The following is a 21,707-nucleotide window of genomic DNA, read 5'->3' on the forward strand; positions in this document are numbered from 1 at the left end:
TGTTTTCTGTTCCCAACTGAGGGAATCTACCTGAGTGCAGGGACAGCCTCTATGGCAGAGCCCAGCACAGGGCATGCCATGCAGTACATTCAGAGGCACCTGCTCCTTTAGGTGTAGGGTATGGGGCTCCTGATGACCCAAAATAGCAAAAGTCAAGAGCGGTAATCCTGCTGTGGGCTTTCGCAGAGACTGAGCTATGGCTGCTTCAGCAGACTGGGTGGTCAGCTCTGAGCCAGCAGCAATCTGCAAGGGGGCTCCAGAAAGGAGGCTCTTCTCAAAGCAGAGCTCATGCTCTGGTCCCACAAGGAAATAGCAGGGGCGGCCCCAGGCCTAAACCTCAGCCACCCCCACCCTGTCTCCTGGCTCAGCAGCCCCTGGTGCCCAGACATAAGCAGACAACTCAGCTCTCAGCCCTGGCTCTTTGATCCGGGCAAGCACTAACACCTGGCTGGCGCCCTCCACCAGGCTGCGACCTTATCAGGGCTTGGGGAAGAGACAGGTGCCTGGGGCCCAGCGCAATTAGATGAGTTACCTGGGTAGCTCAGGGTCACCTCCTGGTCTAACTCACCTGGCTTCCTGGCTCAGGTGGCCAAAGGGGTTAGGACAGTCTGGGGAGCCGTCCCAGCTGTGATAGGGTAAGTGGTAGGGTAAGACGAGGGGGTCTCTGAGACTGCTGGGACTCGCATGGCCCAAAGGCACCAACCTGAGAACCCTGAGATGCCAGACTGTCAGACACCTGGGTCAGCACAATAGTGGCCATCTGTGTTCCTTCCCCAAACCAAGAGTCCAATTCCAGGCCTGCTGCTCTCTCAGCATGAGACCTTAAGCAAGTCACTTCCCCCCTCTTAACTTCTATCCCTTCATCTAGAAAGTGAAGCTTGCAGCAGGAATAATCAAACAAGATGACGCCTGTGGGAGTGTTTCTCCACCTCTGGCCAGGTCGCTATGGATCACAGGGACTACCTTACTTCTCTCTCTTGGCCAGAGAGGTGGCCTGGGACATAACTGTGGCAGCACCACAGCCCTCACAGCCCTCTCACCCTCTTCCTGGGCGGCTGCACTGGCCCTGACCTCACTCCGTGGAGAAGGCTGGGGCAGAACCTTGTTCTGTATCAGTCATCAAGGCCACGACCAGGAGGGAATGAGGCTCAGCAGGTCCCCAGTGACACAGGGGCCACAGGGAGAGGGTCTGGGTGACTACGCTCTCTCCTGCCCTTTCCTCAGCAGCTCAGCAGCCTGCTCCCTCCCACGCTCGCATCGGGCTTGAACTCTCTCTGTCCTTTAAAACTGCAGAGCTCAGAAGGCTAGAGGGCCTAGGACAGGGCCGCTGATGCGCTCTGGTCCATCCAGGGACACCCAGCAAGGGGTAGGGGCCTAGGGAGGGGTTTGGGCTCACATCCCGGGTAGAGGTGATGTTTGCAATGGCAGGGACCTGGCCACCCTCAGCAAGAGCTGGACCACACAGCCTTGCCCCATTCCCAGCTCTGTCAACTCTCACATATTAAGGATGAGCCCAAAGCTGTCACACCCCCTCTCTCTGAGCCCCAAAGACCCCATCTGAGAAACAAGCACAGGTAGCCAGGCTCTACGAACCCATTGTGGAGGCCTGGCATTGTACATACTGGAATGCCACCTAGACAGGTCAGGCAGGTTCCTGGACAGAGCCGGCTCCCTCCACACCTCCTTCTCAGGAGGTCCCAGGCAGGGGAAGGGGTTCACAGACTGGATGCAGACTATGGACTTTCTCCCACACATCTGACGGGGCCTCACATCAGGTGGACTCCTAGACCCAGGGGAGCCAGGGCCAAGGGGACCAGGCCCAACCACACCTCAGCAGTAGGATAGAGTGCTGGCTCTGAGTCTCTGCCCAAGTCTGAGGGACCGCTGAGGACATGGCCAGCACGGCCACAGCTAGTGAGAGCGTCTCGGGGCCAGGAGCTCAGATTCACCAGGACCATGTAGTGGGTAGGGCAGGGACCAGGGAGATTGGGACCCAAGAGGGAGGGGCAGACAGGCTGGAATAATTGCTTAATGACCTGCCACCCTGCCCTGGCCCAGGGGGGTTGGGGCCTGACTGCCCAAGCCCCAGTCAGAAAGCTGGGGCCCCAAGGAAGACAGGCCAAGACCCTCAGGCCCAGGACTAGGCTCCTGCCCTGAGTCTGGGAACAGCTCTGGGCTGTTTTCCTGATTTGACACCTACGAGATGATTCCCAGGTAATGGCAGTGGAAGGAATTGGTGGTAGGAGTGGATATGGAAATAGAGTTGCCAAGGCTCTGTTGACAGTGCCCAACTTACTGATCTAAGGAGCTCCCTTCACCAACCTCAGGATGAAACCTGGATCCCTGGCTCCCCATGCCCACGAGGCCCGAGAAGTCACCTCCAAGGACCTAGGCCCTTGGCCTGCACACTGCCACATCTCCCACAGCCTCTGGGGCAGGTATGATTTGTTTTCTTTTGCAAGAAGAGAAGCAGAGCCTGACCGGGCGGTGGCACAGTGGATGGAGCGTCTGACTGGGATGCGGAAGGATCCAGGTTCGAGACCCCAAGGTCGCCAGCTTGAGCGCGGGCTCATCTGGTTTGAGCAAAAACTCACCAGCTTGGACCCAAGGTCGCTGGCTCTAGCAAGGGGTTACTTGGTCTGCTGAAGGCCCGCGGTCAGGGCATGTGTGAGAAAGCAATCAACGAACAACTAAGAAGTCGCAACGTGCAACGAAAAACTAATGATTGATGCTTCTCATCTCTCTCTCTGTTCCTGTCTGTCCCTGTCTATCTCTGCCTATGTAAAAAAAAGAAGAAAAGCATAACTAAAAGGGGTGCCCTCTGTGAGTAGCAACAGTGGGATGTGTACACAAAGCCCGTGCTTTTTTTTTTTTTTTTTTTTTTTTTTTTTGTATTTTTCTGCAGCTAGAAACGGGGAGAGACAGTCAGACAGACTCCCGCATGCACCCGACCGGGATCCACCCGGCACGCCCACCAGGGGCAATGTTCTGCCCACCAGGGGGCGATGCTCTGCCCCTCCGGGGCGTCGCTCTGCTGCGACCAGAGCCACTCTAGCGCCTGGGGCAGAGGTCAAGGAGCCATCCCCAGCGCCCGGGCCATCTTTGCTCCAATGGAGCCTTGGCTGCGGGAGGGGAAGAGAGAGACAGAGAGGAAGGGGGGGGTGGAGAAGCAAATGGGCGCCTCTCCTATGTGCCCCGGCCGGGAATCGAACCCGGGTCCCCCGCACACCAGGCCAACGCTCTACCGCTGAGCCAACCGGCCAGGGCCAAAGCCCGTGCTCTTACCAGTCAGTCGGGACCAGTAAGAGACCCAGCAGAGAATGGCCCCCCAGGAAGGAGGGCCGAGACCTGGGGAGAGGTAGTGGGTCTCACCTGACTGCAGCAATCCGGCCCCTCGGTCCTTGACCCCAAAGTGCTGCTGAATGTCCAGAAGGACGCCTGGAGGGGAAGACAGATGGTGCTTACTGGCAACAGCTGACGCCTCATACCCCCATTTCCCTATCCCACCTAGGTGGCCCCTAGTCCCAGCCCAGCCCTCTTCCCACCTTGCAGGACCCAGCATGGCCCATCTACATAACTCCCCCCACCCTGCCCAGGTTAGCCAGGCCACTGGGGACTTTGGAGGCCAAGCTTCCATCCTGCCCCATTGGGCCTCCTGTGTTCACGCAAGGGATAGGATCTCAACCCCTCCCTCAGCCCTGCAGGGGCCCAAGGCACAGACAGGTCAGGATCCTCCTGGTTACTCAGTCAGTGAGGCAGCCAGGCTTCCTATCGGCACACCTGTGGCCCAACGCCAGACTGAGTGAGGAAGAGACAAGGGCCCCGCCTTCAGGGAAGACCACCGAGCCCCGCAGCCCAGAAAGCAGGTGGGTAGCCAGAGCTGCGGAGGAAGCTCTCTGTCTGGGAGAGGACTGAGGGGCTCGCAGGCAGCGCTCACATCTGCTCACCTGCATGTGCACACAAACACATAGCACACACATGCACACACACACTCATTCACCCAGTTGTCCTTAGGATTATAACCAGGACCCCCACTTTTCCAATGCAGAGGGAAGCAGTGGGGGCTCCAGGCTTGCTTTTCTTGGGGAAGGAGATTCCTTTCCCCAAGTCCCAGCCACCTCTGCTCTCCCATTAAGGCACTGCATGGGGGTTGGGGGGGCCACCAGAACAACCAGAAACCGCCCCCAGCTGTGAGCAGACAGAGCCATGGGCCCCTCCCACCTCTCATAGCACACAACCAGGGCCCTGAGTCAGCACAACCCCCAGGGCCCAAGAGCCCCTGACTCACTCTTTTATCTCTAAAAACACCAGGAGCCTGGGATAGGCCAGAGCCCTTCTGACCAGCACACATCTATCTGCACAGAAAAGGGACAGGGGAGAAGGAAGAGACAGGGCCTGCCTTACGAGCACCCCATGCAGGGGACAGAAGAAGGGTAGACCCTGCCTTCACGGGCTTCCCAAGCTCTTCGTGGTGATAATGAGAATGATCTCAGCATTTGAAATGCTGATGGTTCACATTATTGAACATTAAATACTTTGATAGTTCAATCCTCATTCAACCCTATTATAGTACTGTTATCTCACTGGACAGATGAAGAAACTGAGGCACAGGAAGTTAAACCACATGCTCAAAGTCATACCACCTGAAAGTGGAATCTCCAGGCCCTGTATGAAGGTCCCATCCGGTGGCTGGTGTCTAAGTGGAGAGAGTGGAGTGTCACTGTCCTTCCCAAGACCCAGCACCGGGATGCTGGGCCGTTTCCGGGGCCGCGGGGCAGCCCCAGCTGCTGCCCTAGCAGTCTGACAGCCCAGAAAAGCCGGTCTCATCCTCATTAATGCCCACAATGGATTTACCATAATTACCCATAATGAAGAGGCTGTGTGAGGCCCAGTTAATGACTTAATAGCCAAGGCCGGCTGTGGCCTTGCCTTGAAGGCAGAAGCCAGGGGCCACTCCTGGGCCTGTGGAATGCAGAGTCACCAAGTGGGACCCCCCAATGTGCCCTACCCTGGTCTCAGAGGCCCAGAGTTCCAATGGGGCCTGCAGGTGGCACTGTTAGGCCTGATCTGGGGGAACCACCCACACTTACCTCCCACCCTATACAGTTCATCACCCCCAACCCCCGGGGCCAGGACGTGTTCCCTCCCTATGTGTGGGTATGATAGCATCCCCACGCATAGTCGCCATCAACTGTGACTCCCCAGTGCTTCAGGAGGACACAGGCCCCTTCACCAGGTCACCACCTGCAGGCTCAACCCTGCCAACCCTGCCCTCCAGCCTTACTTCTCAGGATACCACTCTTCTACCCATACTCATGGCTCCCCATTCACATGCTTCCTCTCCTACCCTGGTACAACTCTGTTAGCTCTGCTAATTCCTGCCACTCCTTCAAGACTAGTTCAGGTGCCTCCTCTTCTGGGAATTCTTCCCTGATTTCCCCCTCCCATCAAATTCAATAAATTAGTTGCTCCTGTCCATCCTTGTTTTAGCACCTGTCACACTAGGATTAGTTAGTTCTTCAGGAAAGACAAATAGGGACATAGGTATGAACTTCTTGGACCCACTGTAGCCAGGAGCTAAGAGCCACAAGTTATTGGTTCCTGCTAAGTTCCAGGTACCATGTGAGGCTCTTCAGATGGTATTTCTACCTATGCTACTTTCTATGATTATCAACCCCTTGTTGCTAATGCTTGTATCTACAATTATTATCCCCATTTTACATATGAGAAAACCGAGGCTCTAAGAAGTGAAATAACTTGTCATATAGCAGCACGTAAAGTGTGAGGTGAGATTTGAAACCAGGTCTATTGCCAGAAACAAAGCTGTTCTTCAGCTTCTATATGGTTCACTCATATCCCCAGCCCAGGGCCCCGCTCACAACAGTCTACAGTGACTGTATGTAGAGTGGATGCAGAGACAAATGTGAGTGTCCACATCCTCCTCCACTAGACCAGAAGCCCCTTGAGGGCTGAAGCCATGGCAAGCCATTCCTCCCAAGACTCATTCTAGGCACCTGACTGGACACAGCCCCCCTCCCATGACTTCAAGGCCCAACCTTTACCTCTGCTTCCAGGAAGCTTTCCTGACCCCTACTGCACAGAGCCCCTAGGAAGGGGGAGGAACATTTCTCCTCATCCAGACAGGTATCCAGGGTCCCTGGGAAACCCCAGGCAGTCTAGACCCCAAGACACAGGAAGCTTTAGATGCCCCCACCGCTGCAACCCCTAGAGCCCAGGCTTAGGTCCAAGTACTAATCTCTAGGCAGAAGGTCAGAGAGAACCTTCTCAGGAAACCGTCTCAGGCAGGTCCTGCCTGAGCCTTTCTGGGTTGTTTTCCTCCTTAAAGACCTGGAAGGGGCTATAGCCACAAGTGGATGAGATCCCACAGGCCACTGGCACGGGAAGCGTGTGTCACAGCAGCCCGGATGGTCGTCTCAGATTTTCCTCTGGGCTTCGGCCTGACCCCCTCCCTCCTTCACCACAGCCTTATTTTTAGCCTCTTTCCTGGAGGCTGAGGTTTGGTGGGTCATAGGATGGGCCTCACGCCCAGGAGGAGCCTCCTACAGCTCAGGCCAAGCCCACCTCACACGAAGCCCCCAACCACCCCCCAGCCACAGGTCCCAGTCCGTACCTCTCCAGGCAGTCAACCCAAATCCACAGTCAGAATCGCCCTGTGCCCACAGGTCTCTCCTCCCCAGGCTGTGGAAACATTCTGGAGCAGCAGGCATCTGAATCTTCTCGTTCACTGACCCCAGTTACCCTCCTCCTGAACCCCCGAGGGTCTTGCGGCTGATCTAAGGCCTACTGTCCCCTCTAGGCCAGCTGCCCCTCCTGCCTCCCAGGGACCTTGCCCTGGGCCCACCCCAGGCTGGGCTGGTACTCTCAGCGTCTCCCTCACTTCTGTCTCCTGCACATCAGCCGACAAAAGTGCTCGTATCTCTCATCCTGGTGGTGAAAGCAACCCTGACTTGTTATCCTCTATGTCAATGGTTTCTCTCTCCCCCTTCACAGCTAAAGTTCTTAGAACAGTTCTTGTCCCTCCCCAACTCGATGTCCTCACCTCCATCACTCCCTGAAACCAGCCACCCCCTGGTGGCCCAATCCCGCAGATTCTTTCATCCTTCAGTGTCCCAACTACCTCAACTCCGACTCCTCTGCTCCACCTAGTCCCCATTCCCTAAGTGCACCATGGCAATACCCAGGCCAGACACCTGGGAGTCAGCCATGACACCTCCTCGCTTCCCTGACCTGCTTCCCTATGAATAAGCTTAATGATTCTCTCATTCACCACCTGGCTTCCTCTCCGGGCTCCCTGTTTCCAGCCCCTCCTGGCCCATCTAACATCCCTCCCACAGCGTGATCTCACAGGCACTTATCCATTCACTAACTCCTGGCTGGGCTTCAGAGACCACAGACAGTGTCTGAACTGAAGGAGCTAATGCCATGGTCCAGTGGTTGTCACCTCTGGGTAGGTCTCGGAGAGTTACCTGTGTGTTCTTCAAAATCCACTGGCTCAGGCCACTGGTTCAATAATACAACTACTAACAACAACAATCATCTGGATATTAACATATATTAGTGCTTACTATGTGCCACACACTGTTCTAAGGGTGTTACCTGTATTAGCTTAGTGTGGCTGTCCAATAATGCTTAGTGGCTCCCCACTGCCACAAATTGTGGGACAGACTTCTTCAAGCATTTGAGGCCTCCACGATCCACATCTGCACAATCATCCTGTCTAGAGGTGAGATGCAGGGATCTATTAACACACCACCCAGGTGATTGGAAACCACTTGCCTGGCTGGTCCGAGGCCACTAGGACTCGCACATCACAGCCTGTAGGCCTCCAACCCTTGGCTACGCTGTGCCCTCTTCCTGCGGTGTCCATGTCCACTTGTTAAGATAAACCTCATTCAGAGCCCAGATCCAAGATCACATCTGCCAGGATGCCGCACATCCCTCCACCCAATACCTCCTCTGTGACTCTTTTTGAAGAGTAGCCTGTTACCTTGAGGGTACTCCCAGAACTGGATGGAATCTGGCCTGACTCACCCAGCTGGCTGGTCACAGATACTCATAGTAATCCCCTTCACTCAATAGCCCCCAGCAGAGCCAGGTCCAGATCCCAACCTGCTGATATCACCGAGTTGTCAAAAAGGCCAGGATGTACAAGGAAACCCTCAATAAACTCAGGAGCCCCCAGCTCACACCAGCATCAGATGTAAGGTAGGGACATTGTGATCCTGAGGTCTCTTCTTGCCTAGTCAGCCAGGGTAGGCTACCTGGTATTCAAGCTCATGTCCCCAAACACAGTCATCATCACTCCACATTCACTCTGCCTCTTTCAGAGCAGCAGGCAACTTAGCTGAATTCTCAAAAGCATGGACTCTAAGAGCCAGGCAGACCACCTGGGTTCAAATCCTGGCTTCTCTACCTTCCCTGCTGTGTGACCTTAGTTACTTAATTTCTCTATACCAGTTTCTTCTTCTGTAATATGGCTTAATTTTAAAATCTGCTTTCTGTGCTTGCTGTGAGATTTAAAGGGGTCGATCCATGTATGAAAGATGAAAGTGCTTAGACTGGTGCCTAGCACATAGTAGGTAATCAATAAATGTTATCACAGACCATTAACTCATGGGGCAGAAGCCTCAACCATGACAGAGAACAATGGGAACTCCTATCCCAGTGGTCTTTTCTCCAAAATGGGGACAGATGGCTAGAGAGACAGAGCCCAGGGATCTGCAGGGATAGGTCATGCCTGCTATTGGTTGGTCCCTCCAGGAGGGACCCTGGTTCCCTTGCGGAGGCCTCAGGGCTGGCTTACTCTGGAAGTCTCACTGCTGCTTCAATGCTGGGCCACAGCTCCCACCCCAGTAATTATAGGGGTCTGGCAGCTGGCTCTGCTGACCTGGCTCTGGATGGCTAAGGCTGGGAAACCACAGCCTGGCCCTATTGACAACCGCCCCCCTCCCAACTGCCATCATTACCCGAAGGGGACTGGCCAGGGCAGTCCCCGAGCAAGGGACTCAGTCTCTTGGGCACACTCACTTCTACTTGCCCCAGAGCTCCCACAGAGCAAGATCCTGCCTCCTCCACCAGGGACAAGCTGAGTGACCTCCTGGAGCATCTGGCCCCTGCTCTGAGCCTCAGGTCGCCCATCTGAGAATGACCAAGAATCCCCATACATCCCTGCTAAGTCCATACTAAATCTCAGTCTTATGTTTTCGACATAGGCTAACCCTCCTGCCCCCATGTTGACCTACAAACCGGGTCCACTAATGTCAGGACAGCTTAGTGGTCATCTCTGCAGGAACCATGAGTATGAGCCCCCAGGCCCAGAACCTCAGCCCCTCAGAGAGGTCCTACCCCTTCCCTAGAAGATCTAGACTCCAAACTTGTCACCTAAAGTATATTCCAGCTGGAGACCATAACACCCCTCCCTGCCTAGAGCTCTGCCTGCTGCTGCTGATCCCTAGACAGGAGCCACCCCCAGTACTCAGAGAGCCCTCTCTTCTCCCCACCATCTCTATGCCCAAAGTGGGCAGGGACAGGCAGTCCGGCCTCTGTCCTGTGGTTCCAGTCTATCATTTGGGGCCAGCTTTCCTGGAACCAGGCTCAGCCTTAGCAATTTGGGGGCTTTGCACAGCCGCTCCTATCCCAGCTCAGCCTTCCCTGCCTGCCCTGTCTTACCTCGGGGGGGAGGGGACTCCCGAGACCACTGGGCAGAGGACAAGGTGGCCACACCTTTGCCATGACCCTTGGAGGGTGTGGCCTGTGTGACCACAGACATAGGGTAAGGGGAGGTGTGGGGAGAGAGATAAGAGACCCAGAATAGCGCGGCTCAAGCGCACAAGCACCCAGCTGCTTCTGGTGTGCGCGTCAGTGGCCAAAGGGACCAGTGACTTCTGCTCCCACTTCTCAGGTGGAAAATTGAGATTCAGAAGGTGAATGGGACAAAGGCCAAAGTAACAGGCAGGACCTGGCCTCCAAGCTCTGGACCTGGCCTGAGTTCCCCCACTTCACCCCAACAAAACCCAGAAAAGTAGCTGTAACCAGCCCCCTCTCAACATCCACACCCATAGCTCTCGTGTGGGTGCTAGAAATAATACCTCCCTCCACAGGCTCAGCCCTCTACAGTTCATAAAGCCTAACCGAGCTCCTTGCCTCTGAGGACCCCACTGGCAAATCCATGCTTGACAGTAGGAGACCACAAAGACATCATGGAGCTACCAGGTTGGGGGGGACCCCAGCAAGGTCTCCTTGATGGCAAAGGGCTGAGGGGAGGTAGGAAGCTGGGCCCCAGCCCTAGCTTCCCAGCTCCGGCAAGTGCACTGTTCCTGCTTATTTCTTGCTCTGGTGTAACTGCTTCTGTCCTCTGCTACATCTCCCCCAGGACTCCTTTCACCAACTTCCAGGCTGGCTACCAGGCCCAGAGGAGACAGCCTCACCGTGTGACCTGGGCCCAGCCCTTCACCTCTGGTGCCCTCTCTGCAGAAGAAACCAAGCAAAGCCACCATACTGCCCTCCTGAATATACAGAAGCCATTCTGCTCAGCATGGAGGTAAGAGGGCCCCACTGTTGGGGCTGAGAACTGGATAGACAGGGACCACGCTGACCACTTCCCCAATTTCCTTTCTGGGGATGCAAGGTCCCACAGCTCACTGTGTGACCTGGTCAAGACAAAAGGGTAGTGCCTGACCAGGTGGTGGTGCAATGGATAGAGCGTTGGCCTGGGACACAGAGGACCCAGGTTTGAAACCTCAAGATCGCCAGCTTGAGTATGGGCTCAACAACTTGAGTGCAGGGTTGCTGGCTTCAGTGTAGGATCATAGACATGACCCCATGGTCGCTGGCTTGAGTCCAAGGTCACTGGCTTGAAGCCCAAGGTCGCTGGCTTGAGTCCAAGGTCACTGGCTTGAGCAAGGGGTCACTCACTCTGCCGTAGCCCCCAGGTCAAGACATATATGAGAAAGCAATCAATGAACAACTAAGGTGCTACAATGAAGAATTGATGTTTCTCATCTCTCTCAGTCCTGCCTGTCTGTCCCTGTCTGTCTCTCTCTCTCCCTGCCTCTGTCTCTCTCACTAAAAAAGAGAGAGAGAGAGAGAGAAGGGTAGTGCCAACACCTTGAGAAAAACCCTGGCCTCATCAATAAGGTCATGGTCCTTATCCAGACTCATCCAAACCTTTCAAGGCCCCTTCAGTTCAGAGGGATGGGCTTCGGAGGTCAAGCAGGTCTGGGTCAACTCAACTCTACTACTCAAGACAATCACCAAGGGCCAGGCCAATGCCAGTCCCCCATACATACTGAGGTCACAGAGATGACAGGCTTAGCCCCACAAGGCTGGAGGGAGACAGCTACCCTACATGGGGGTAGGTGATGTGATTTGATGGATATGGGATAGAGTTCAGTTGAAAAGCAGGAGTTAGGTGCCTGACTCACCCCAGAGAGCTGGGGGAAGACTTCCTGGAAGGAAAGCAGAGGCACCACTACAACCCAACCAGGGAAACTGAGGTTGGCTGCTGCAGCAACTGGGGAACGGCCCTGGTTATCCTGGGAGAGAGGTGCAGGCAGAGCCGGGGGCCAGCGGACAAGAGTTCCTGAAACCAAGTGCCCCATGCCACCCTTGGGAGTAAGACCCTGGCCACAAAAGGACAGGAGCAAAATCTTCCATTGCAGCCTGACCTGTGGCGGCACAATGGATAAAGCGTTGACCTAGAATGCTGAGGTCACAGGTGTGAAACCCTGGGCTCACCAAGTCAAGGCACATATGGGAGTTGATGCTTCCTGCTTCTCTCCCCCACCTCTTCCTTTCTAAAAATGAATTTTAAAAATCATCTATTGTGGATTCAGGGCTCAGAGAGTGTCAGGAACTGCATCAGGTCACACAGCAAGTCTGGCAAAGCCAGGAGCTTAGCCCAGAAGATGTCAGAGCTCACAGGGAGCCCAGCCCCAGGATCTTCGGGAACAAGCCAATGTCCTCTTTGCGCCCTCCTCTCACTACCTTTGTGCTCTCAGGATTTCAGGACCCCACACCAGGCAGAAACAAAAGCTACTTCCTGCCTGGGGGAGGGACATGGAGCCCCTTCCTCTCTGAGCAGCTCTGACTCCGGGGCAGCCTTCTTCGCACAGTAAGGCAGCCCTGAAGCCTTCCTGCCCCATTCATAAAATGAAGAACTAAGGCACAGGCTGGGGCATTAAATGGCCCTGAGTCCCAGAGCGAGGTACTGAGTTTCAAAACACTTCCTCTGACAAGCCAACAGCACAGACGAGGTGCTGGCAGAACCAACTGCGAGATGGAGAGGAGGAAGAAGGATCAAGGAAGTGGGCAGCTGGCAGTTAGTCATCAGGGTGCCGGCATTCCGGGCTGGCCTGCGGTTCACCTGGGTGCTGACCTGCCAGACAGGTGCTCTGGAATGCAGCCCCGGAACTCCCTGCCCTACAGACTCTAGGTAGGCAAGGGCAGGGCCACCAAGGGGACAAGACTACCTGAGGGGACAGGATAAAGGTGGTATTGACTACCTTATCCACAAAGAGAGCTACAGAAGTGAAGCTTGGCTTGGCCTCCCAGGTGACCCTGTAAAAGACCCTGGGCCGCCACTTCCCCATCTGTCAGCTCTGGACAGACTCTATCAGGCCGACAAAAAGGAGCCAAGACCCCCAGCCTGGCAGCTCCCTCCAGCACCCAGCTCAGGTGTTTGGGGAAGCCCCCAGTCCCTACCAGGCCTGTGTTCTTGGCTGGGTCCCTAGGCTCAGCTCTTTCTAGGTTTGTGTTAGTAAGCGGTTGCCACAGATACGAGTCTCAGCTTCTTTGGCAGAAAAGGACTCCCCCAGGGCAGGATTCTGCCTCTCCTCACCAGCCCCCACCCCACCCAGTTTCAAGTGCCAATTTGCCATGGCCTGGATCAAAGGGAAAGAACATAGAGGGTGGGGGAGAATCCCAGCTCTCAAACAGTCATTCTCCAACCATGAACGGGGCTAGCATCAGTCCCCTCTTGCGCAGCCCGGTGCTGGAAGCAGAGGAGTACCACCTATACCCTGAGCTCTGCTTCCACTTTACAGATGGGAGAGTGGGAGCCCAGAGGCAGAGGCAGAGGCAGCTCTGGCACCAAGAAGCAGAGCTGGGAAGAGGGAACGCAGGACCCTCCTTCTCCAGACCTGGCAGCCACAGGTGGACTCAGCATGGAGAGGGGGTGGCTACCAGGATGGTAGGGGCCATAGAATCAGAAGCCGCATGCCCTAGGGCAGGGGTCCCCAAACTACGGCCCGCAGGCCTCATGCGGCCCCCTGAGGCCATTTATCCGGCCCCCACCGCACTTCTGGAAGAAGCACCTCTTTCATTGGTGGTCAGTGAGAGGAGCACATTGACCATCTCATTAACCAAAAGCAAACCCATAGTTCCCATTGAAATACTGGTCAGTTTGTTGATTTAAATTTACTTGTTCTTTATTTTAAATATTGTATTTCTTCCCGTTTTGTTTTTTTACTTTAAAATAAGATATGTGCGGTGTGCATAGGGATTTGTTCATAGTTTTTTTTATAGTCCGGCCCTCCAACGGTCTGAGGGACAGTGAACTGGCCCCCTGTGTAAAAAGTTTGGGGACCCCTGCCCTAGGGGAGCTAAAACTGCCTCAGTTAAGCTGCACTGGAATTCATCAGCCCAGAGTCTGGCCATCAGAGTCTGAATTTCTAGAAGTAGGGCAGAAGAAGGGGGCATGTCCCTGCCTCCACCAAGAGAACACTGCATTGGGGGGTTCTGGTTCTGCTCTGCCCTGCCGTGTGACCTTGGGTAAGTACCTGCATTCTCCAGGCATCGGTGTCGCCATCAGCACCAGGAGGTGGAGAAAAGGATGCAGAGGTGGTTGGTTTCTGGGCTACCTCAATCTTATCCAGCTGAAACAACACTCAGGAAAGAAAGCAAGAGCAGGGGCCTGGCCCTCTTCACCTGCTTCTGCCTCGCCTGCTTCGCTTCGGAGGCCTGTTGCCCTCAGGGGGTTCTCATAGTGAGAAGGAGAGGCCATAATTAGCTGGATCACTGGGTGGTGCTGGGAATGCCAGGGCAGAGGCAGAACCTACTGTTGTTCCCAGGATGAAGGCCAGCCCTGGTGGACAAGGGCGGGGTTCGGAAAGGTGTCCTAAAAGAGACTGTCCAAAAACAGAGCAAAGTGCGAAGGGCATCATGGCCAGGGCATAGCCTGAACAGAGGCACGGGAGGAGAACGCAGCTGACATTTGTGAAGCTCTCCTAGGAGTCTGGTCTTGTCCCGGATGCTTAAGAGACATTCCCATTTGCTCTACACAACCTAGGGGGATGGAGAGGAGAAAATGGTAACCCAGAATGCTCAGGCGACATCTCCAAGGTCACACAGCTGGTAGTTGAAGAGCCTGGAGACAAGCTCTGGCATTTAAGACCCCAGAGCGGTGCTGTCCACAGCAATGGCCCCAGCCACTGTGTCTGCTGAACACCTGAAATGCAACTCATCTAAACGGATATGTGTTACATATGTCATACACACACAGGGTTTCAGAACTTAGCATGAAAAAGAAGGCAAAATATCTCACTCGTGGCTTTTATTGTATATTGATTACATGTTGAAATATGTTGGGTATATTGAGTTGAATAAAATATATTAATTTGTTTCACTTATTTCTTTTTACTTTTTTAATGTGACTATTAGAAAATTTTAAATTTTATATGGGGTTTGCATTACATATATATATATTTTTTTTTGAACAGAGGTGATCTATACAGAAATTCACAGGATTTAAAGGAAGAGAGTGAGAACACCTTTTTCTGAGGGGGGGACCCAGAACCAGATTATGAGGTTTTTGGGGGGCCAGGTGGGTGGGAACATCAAAAGTGACTGAGCAGTTGAGTGTCAGCAACCCCTCTCTCTCTCTCTGCTGGGCCAGCCAGCAACAGGTGGACTCAGGCCTGGAATGACCATTCCCCTGCCCCACCCTGAGACCCATCAAGCCATAGTAGTTGCCATAGAGACAGCAAATCTTCCTAAAAACTGAACTTGGGGCCAAGAGAGTGTGGGGGAAATCTACCATAAGAGAGGGAGAGGGAGCCAGGCTTATCCAGAGAGGAAATCTGTGTATGTTGTATGTTAGAGGCAGGGCGGGGCCTGAGGGATGCACAACCCATGCCGGTGTTTGCACAGGGCTTTCCGGGCCTTCCTCCCTACTGCCATGCCCCTCTTAGTCACTGTTCCCATCCCCCCTTACCAATTTACCAGAAGTTTCCTATCTTCTTCTATTCTGATATTCTGACTCTAGAACCCAAGTCGGGGTGGGGGCAGATAAGCACCAGACCTACCTGATCCCACCCTCTCCCTCCTCAGCTCCTGGCAAAGTCAGGTTCCCTAAGAATATCAGAGGGGGTGGTCTGGGGCCGGAAAAAACAAGTTGGAAAGTACTCCAATGCCAGAGGCAGCACCATTCATTGCTCAGCTGAGAAAGGGTGGAAAACCTCTTCCCAGGCGAGGTTCACTGGTAGATCTAATGTCATCCTTGTTGTGTGCTCTCTAGGCCATCTCGGACAAAGGCTGTACAGGGACCTCAATTTCCCCATCTATATACATAAGTCTATTTTGCACTTACTATAAGGGCCCCAATGTTCTCTGACTTCTCCCCACTAGGCAAGCACATGGATGACGGGGGCTGGTGTACTTGGATCATACTGGGTATTCCTGCACAACAGATCAAAATAAGAACCTCTTATTTTGGGAGACCCCACCCCCGAAATTGGTGCCACTGGTACCCACTTTCAACCTAGAGCGGAGGACTGGAGAGAGCCAAAGGTTTTGAAAGCAGAATGGGGGAAGCTGGAAGCCACTGCTCTCCCATCAGAGTTCTTTCCTCCCACCTGACACAAAACTCCAATCAACGGAGGAAGAGACTGAAGCCCAAAGAAGGGGATCCAGGTAGCGTCTGATTTTTGCCAGGGCTCTCCTCTCCATCACCACAAAGTTCTCTTTAAAGTCTAACCAAAATCCCTTGTGCTTTTTTTTTTTTTTTTTTTTTAATTCAGACTATACTAAGCTGTGGTTAGGCAGATTCTGGACCAGTATGCTAGGTATACTGTCACAGCTCATTTCCAGCAGGAAGCCCCCACCTATGTCAGCCTGGCCAGTGTCCTTTTTTCTCAAGGAGGCACCATCCCCACCTAAGAACAGCTCAGTCTAGGGAAAGGCCCTACTCCCAGACCCCTGAGAACTGGAGGAGGGGAAGGAGCAGACTGGAATTCCATCTCCAAAGGGTCCACTAATCAACCACCTCACAAACGGGGAAACAGACCTAAGCACAAGCTGAAACTGGCCCAAGGTCACACGTAAAGCACAGGAGGGGCAAATCTGGAACTAGAACCCGATTGTTTTATGGACCTCTACTCCATCCCCAAGGCTGGTTCCCAGAGATGCTCAGAGAATATGAGGCAACCTTTCTCTAGCCCCGCTGGCCTGCGCTCTATTCCAGGCCCCAGGCGCCACGGAGCAGAGGGAGGCATCTTCAGGCCTCTAGCCAGGGCCAGCTGCAAACCGCATCCTGGGTCCCCAGGCGCCACAGACCCGCCCCGCCCCTCCCTTTGCTCCCCGCAGCCCAGAGCCTTTGTCAGCCACGCGCTCACACGCTCACACGCTCATACGCTCACACGCTCACACACACATCCGTGCTGCCGGCGCGCACACACTTGGTCTCTCCTAGCGCACACTCACCAGTGGCGCGCGCACACGCCGCACGGACGCAGGGGAGCGGAGGTGGCAGAGGAAGGAAGGAACTGACCAGCTATGAACCCACAGACCGCCTGGGCTGGGGAAGGGGAGCAGAAGCCTGAAAATCTAAGGTGGGGCGGAAGGGGGCGCAGGGCGAGAAGGCGGAGAAACGTAGAGGAGACTCTTGGAAAAAGAGGACAACGGACGGGACGTCAAGGGCTGGCGAAGACGCGCAGGCTATTCCAGGGGTGGGGACTCCCCAAACCCCTGGTCCCGGGTGAGAGGTGGTCCCTGGATTGGACCCATGGATCATGGGGCATCACTTGCCCTGTTGCCTGCGCAGAGGGCCCTTAGAGACCTCAAGTAAGGCTTTGCTATAGCAGGTCTGGGACTAAAGGCTCCCTGGGGTACCTCGAGGCAGGGAGTCCTGGTTCTGGGGCTGGGGGGTGGGGCACCAGCTCACCTACTACGGTGTACCTGTCCAGGTAGTTGAGCACGTTGCCCAAGCTGAGGATGGCGGCGGCTGCCCCCCGCCTGCGGCCCAAGCTGGCAGGTTTGGGCTGCTGTGCGCTGGGGCCCTTGGCAGCGGCTGCGCAGCTAGGGGTGCTGGGGGTGCTGGGAGGTCCCGAAGGGGCCCGCCTCACGCTGCCCGACAGCGTCTGCACCTCATCGTTGGAGGCCACGACTCCAGCGGCTCCCGCTCTCCGCGCCCCGCAGCAAACACCACCACTAGCCCCTAGCTGCGCCCCCCGGCGCCGGCGCCGCCGCTCCGCGTCCGCCTCCTCCTCCTCCGCGCCGCCCGCCGCCGCCGAGGCGCATTCCAGGCACATCATTCCGGCCGGGATCGCGGCGGCGGGAGGCGCGGGGGGCGCGTGGCCCAGCTTGGGCCCACTCAGTGCGTGTGTGCGCCGCGGAGCCGCCGCTGCACCATCCCGGCCCGGCCCCGTCGGCTCCTGTGCTCGGGCGTGGGTTGCGGCGCCGCCACGGTTCAGCACGATGCGCTGTCGCCGCTGCCGCGGCTCTGACAGTTGAGGTCCAGGTCCTCCCCACCAGGCCGCGTCCAATCAGCTCCAGGCTCGGGCCATAGCACCGCCCCGCACGTGCTGCCCCGGGGGGCGGGGAGGGTTACGAGCCGCAGAGCGCCTTCTGCCGGACGGGGCCCAGTTAAGCTAGAGCCGCGCGGCGGCGGAGATGGGAGAGGACCGGAGGGGGTTTGTGGGAGCTATAGAGCTAGGAATACGGTGCAGGAAGCAGGACTGTGCAGCACTCACTCAGTGCCCTCCCTCCTCACTCCCTACCACGAGAGTGGGCTCTTGGCGGAGACTGGGAGACAGCTGAAGGCTCCAGCTCAAGGCAAATGCACATCCTGGAAAGAGGGTCTCGGTTAAGTCCCGAGTGCTTGTAGAAAAACCGTGGCTGCTCCAGCAACTACTCACCCCCTGATTGAATCAGTTCGGGGAGAGCTGCATAAGAACCAAGAAGCGTGACCGGTGATCTTGGCCCAGAACCCAGGTCTCCAACAGGCACTGAAGGTTATGTTGGCCACCCTCTCAGGGAAGCCCATATCAGCCCCAACACCCCCAACCCCGGGGGCCTATTCCTGTGTATGCACTGAGATACTACCTCTGTCTCTCAGAGAGGCAGTCCCTGGCCGGGAGAGCCAAGGCTCCAATGGGGGCCCACTATAAACAGGGCTTTAAGAAAGGGCCTCCTCTCCTGAGGGTGTGGTATCCCCAGCGTCAGACTTAACAGCTGTGCACTAGATAAGGTACAAAGCTCCGAATGGAAGATAAGAGACTTGGTCCTAGCCCAGCTCTGCCCCAGAGGGTGTCATGAACCCTAACTCTCTCTGGGGTAGATAAAAGGATAGTGTTAAGACAACCTGGAAGTCAAAGAGTGGTCAGCTAGAGGGAAGTCCTGTCTTCCATCGAGAGCAGTTGGGTAGCTTCTGTGTTCAGGATCACAATCACCCCTCTCCTCTCAGGCATCTCAGAGGTGCTGTGGTTCTGTGCACCCCCCACCACCACCACCACCACCACTCATCGATTTAAGGCTTTGATGAAATAAAAATCCTATACAAACAAAGTGCTGAGCACAGGATGATAGAACTAGATAAAACCTGGGAAACTAGAATTATCCCATGTTTCACAGACAGGTCCCAGGGCCCAGAAATCACGCCATGATGGACATGCGGTTAGTCAATGGCACAGTTGGTGTTGACCCATGGCTCTGATACCAACCCCCTGGGCTGGAAGCTCAGTTCCTACTGCCGGCTCCTCCAGACCCAAAGTCCACAGGCAGGTGCATTTCGTAAGGGTGTCGGCCACAGTGAGTCATGACATAGCAAATAGGTGACGCAGCATGAGGCAAACCCCCCCACACACACACACACCCCTCTGTCTCTTGGGAGCCGAGTTAATCCCCAAGCTGGTGTTTTTGTCACCCTTGAGGTGTATTTTAAATTCTGTGAAGTGACTAAAAATATGCTTTGGCATGTTGGGTATGAATGACTGTGACGGAAGGGTTAGAAAAGCAGATTTCATTCTGAAAGTTGCCTTGCTGCCACTTTTCAGCTTGCTAACCTCAAGCCTGCAAAGCCAGACAGGGAAAGTTCTAACGGATGGCCTGGGATGACAGGTGAATAAAAGGCAAAGACAAGCCAGGGGGCTCCATGGGGCTGGGCCTGGGCCCTGGCAATGACCTTCATGTATGATGATGCCGGCTAGAGCACAGTGCCGGCTGTGAGACTGCCCAGCTCTGAAGAAGCACAACCATGGCTCTAAGCTCATCCTCAAGAGCTCCCTTCTTCTCCCAAACATTCCTCATCCTTTCGGTCACAGTCCTTTCTACTGTGTGGCCCTGGGCAAGTTACAGTGACCTTCTGAGAGCCTCTAGCAACCTCACAGAACTATTGGTTGTAAAACTTCTAGGATTCTTATCTCCATATCATCAAAGAAACTGAGTTCCAGAGAAAAGAAGTAATCTGCCCAAATTCACATACCTAGTAAATGATGGAGCTTGCACGAAGCCCAGGTATGCCTAACTCTAATCCAGTGTTTCCTCTATTGTCCTGCAGTGCTGCTCTTAACTTCTCCAGGTCCCAGTTTCTTCATTGGCACAAGGGGAGGCTGAACTCCATGATGGCTAATAGACCTTCTGATATTCATTCACTGGGTCTAGACCATAACTGCCAAACAAATGGGGCACAGGACATTAGTGGCCAGTATTCCAACAACAAGCATGTTTGGGAAATGATGGGGTAGACACAGAGAGTAGATTTCCTTACTGATGGACTTTTCAGAGCCTTTAATCTGAGACTGTATACTCTCAGGATACCTCTCAGGGACAGGTATAGGCTGCCACGTCCCCGTGTGTTCTAGACCACAGAGCATTTTGTAAGATGATTGGAGCTTTGTAAAACACAGCCTGAAAAACACCAGCTCCCCTAAGGCTGACAACAGAGAGCTCAGTCCCCCTCTCCTCTACTCATTCCCCCACACGAGTTTTTCCAGGGCTCAGGGCTCAGTTTCTTCCTTTCTCACTCGGCACACTCTCCCTTGGTATCCTCTCACCCATGCCTGGGCTTTCAGTAAGCAAGCATCCCATGCCAGTGACACACCAATCTCCATCTCTAGATGTGGCCTCATCTTTAAGTACTAGGTCCATTACTACAGCAGGGATCCCAAAAATTTTTATACAGGGGGCCAGTTCACTGTCCCTCAGACCATTAGAGGGCCACCACATCCAGTGCTCCTCTCACTGACCACCAATGAAAGAGGTGCCCTTCTGGAAGTGCGGCAGGGGGCCGGATAAATGGCCTCAGGGGGCCACATGTGGCCCGTGGGGCCGTAGTTTGGGGACCCCTGTAGACCTCCCACAGCACCTTGAACTCAGCTCATCCAACACTGATCTCATCATCTTTTCCCTAAACCTTTCCCACCCCAGTATCATTTTTCTCAACGAGTAGCACCATCATCCACATTGTCACCAAGCAGGAAAACTGGAAGCCATTTGGGATTCCTTCTCTTTCCACTTCCACATCTAGGTCCTGTCCATTTTTTTTTAATATCTCCCAGTGTCCTCATTGCTTACTTAGTACAAACCTCTCTGTCTCACTTAGACCCTTGTAAAGTTCAACACCATCTGCCCCAACATCCCCTTCAGCCTTTACTCCATATTTCTTGCCAGCAATTTTCTAAATCACACATATGACCCCATAGCTACCTTGCACAAAAACTTTTTATGGCTTCCTATTGCCTATAGGATTAAAAATATCTAAGTTCCTTAACATGATCTCCAAGACCCTTCCTAACCCTTTAAGACCCATGCCAATCTCCAGCTGCAGATTCTACTGCCCATTTCTCAAAATTACATCCCACCACACAGAAAACTGAGCTCCATATACTCACTCACATATACTTCCTGGAACCTAGAAGAGTGGCAGGAATTGGAAGCACTTGTGTATAGTTCCTGCTCCCCTCTCAACACACAAGCCCTTGTCCTGCTAATGCAATGATGGTTCAATACCACGGAGAGCGACACATGGCAACACCCCTTCCCTAGGCTCTTAATCATGCTCTGCCTTTGCTGCCTACTTAGTTCCCTCCTTCCACTCATCCTTTACAAACTTAACACAGACATGACTTCCTCCGGGAAGCCCTCCCTGAGCCACCTGGAAAATTGTCATTTCCTCCTCTGGATACTTGAGCAACCTGTGTATCGCTTCATCACACCAAACACATTGTGCTGATTATGTTTGTACATGAGTCCATCACACACACACACACACACACACACACACACACTCCCCATAATAGACTATTTGCCTCAAGGGCCCATACCCTGTCTGATTCATCTCTGCAATCCTGTACAGAGGAGGTGTTCAGAGAATGTGTGTTGATTGGATGAGTAAATGACATTTAGCAGGTGCTCGGGATGAATGTGTTGATTTGCATCATGTGTCTATTGCTCCGAGTGACTCAGAAACCAGC

The 21,707-nt window shown here is 54.3% G+C and overlaps 1 protein-coding gene across 2 annotated transcripts in view; it reads right to left on the reverse strand.

Annotated features, from left to right (window-relative positions):
• The window catches only part of SPNS2 (SPNS lysolipid transporter 2, sphingosine-1-phosphate), a 36,746-nt gene extending 19,010 nt beyond the window's left edge, over positions 1 to 17,736 (reverse strand). Inside the window, exons 1-2 of one of the 2 annotated variants that reach the window (XR_010729500.1) lie at positions 17,180 to 17,697; positions 3,373 to 3,438 (exon numbers count right to left, since the gene is read on the reverse strand). Coding sequence is in view for 1 of the 2 variants with exons in the window: in XM_066262969.1 (XP_066119066.1) it covers positions 3,373 to 3,438; positions 17,180 to 17,549 (436 nt within the window). In the remaining variant the exon portion in view is untranslated. Of the gene's footprint in view, positions 1 to 3,372; positions 3,439 to 17,179 lie in introns of both variants that reach the window. The other variant, XM_066262969.1, reaches the window with a different exon arrangement.
• Between the last annotated feature and the right edge of the window lie 3,971 nt (positions 17,737 to 21,707).

Source organism: Saccopteryx bilineata, chromosome 2, assembly GCF_036850765.1.
Source record: "Saccopteryx bilineata isolate mSacBil1 chromosome 2, mSacBil1_pri_phased_curated, whole genome shotgun sequence".
Lineage (NCBI taxonomy): Eukaryota > Metazoa > Chordata > Mammalia > Chiroptera > Emballonuridae > Saccopteryx > Saccopteryx bilineata.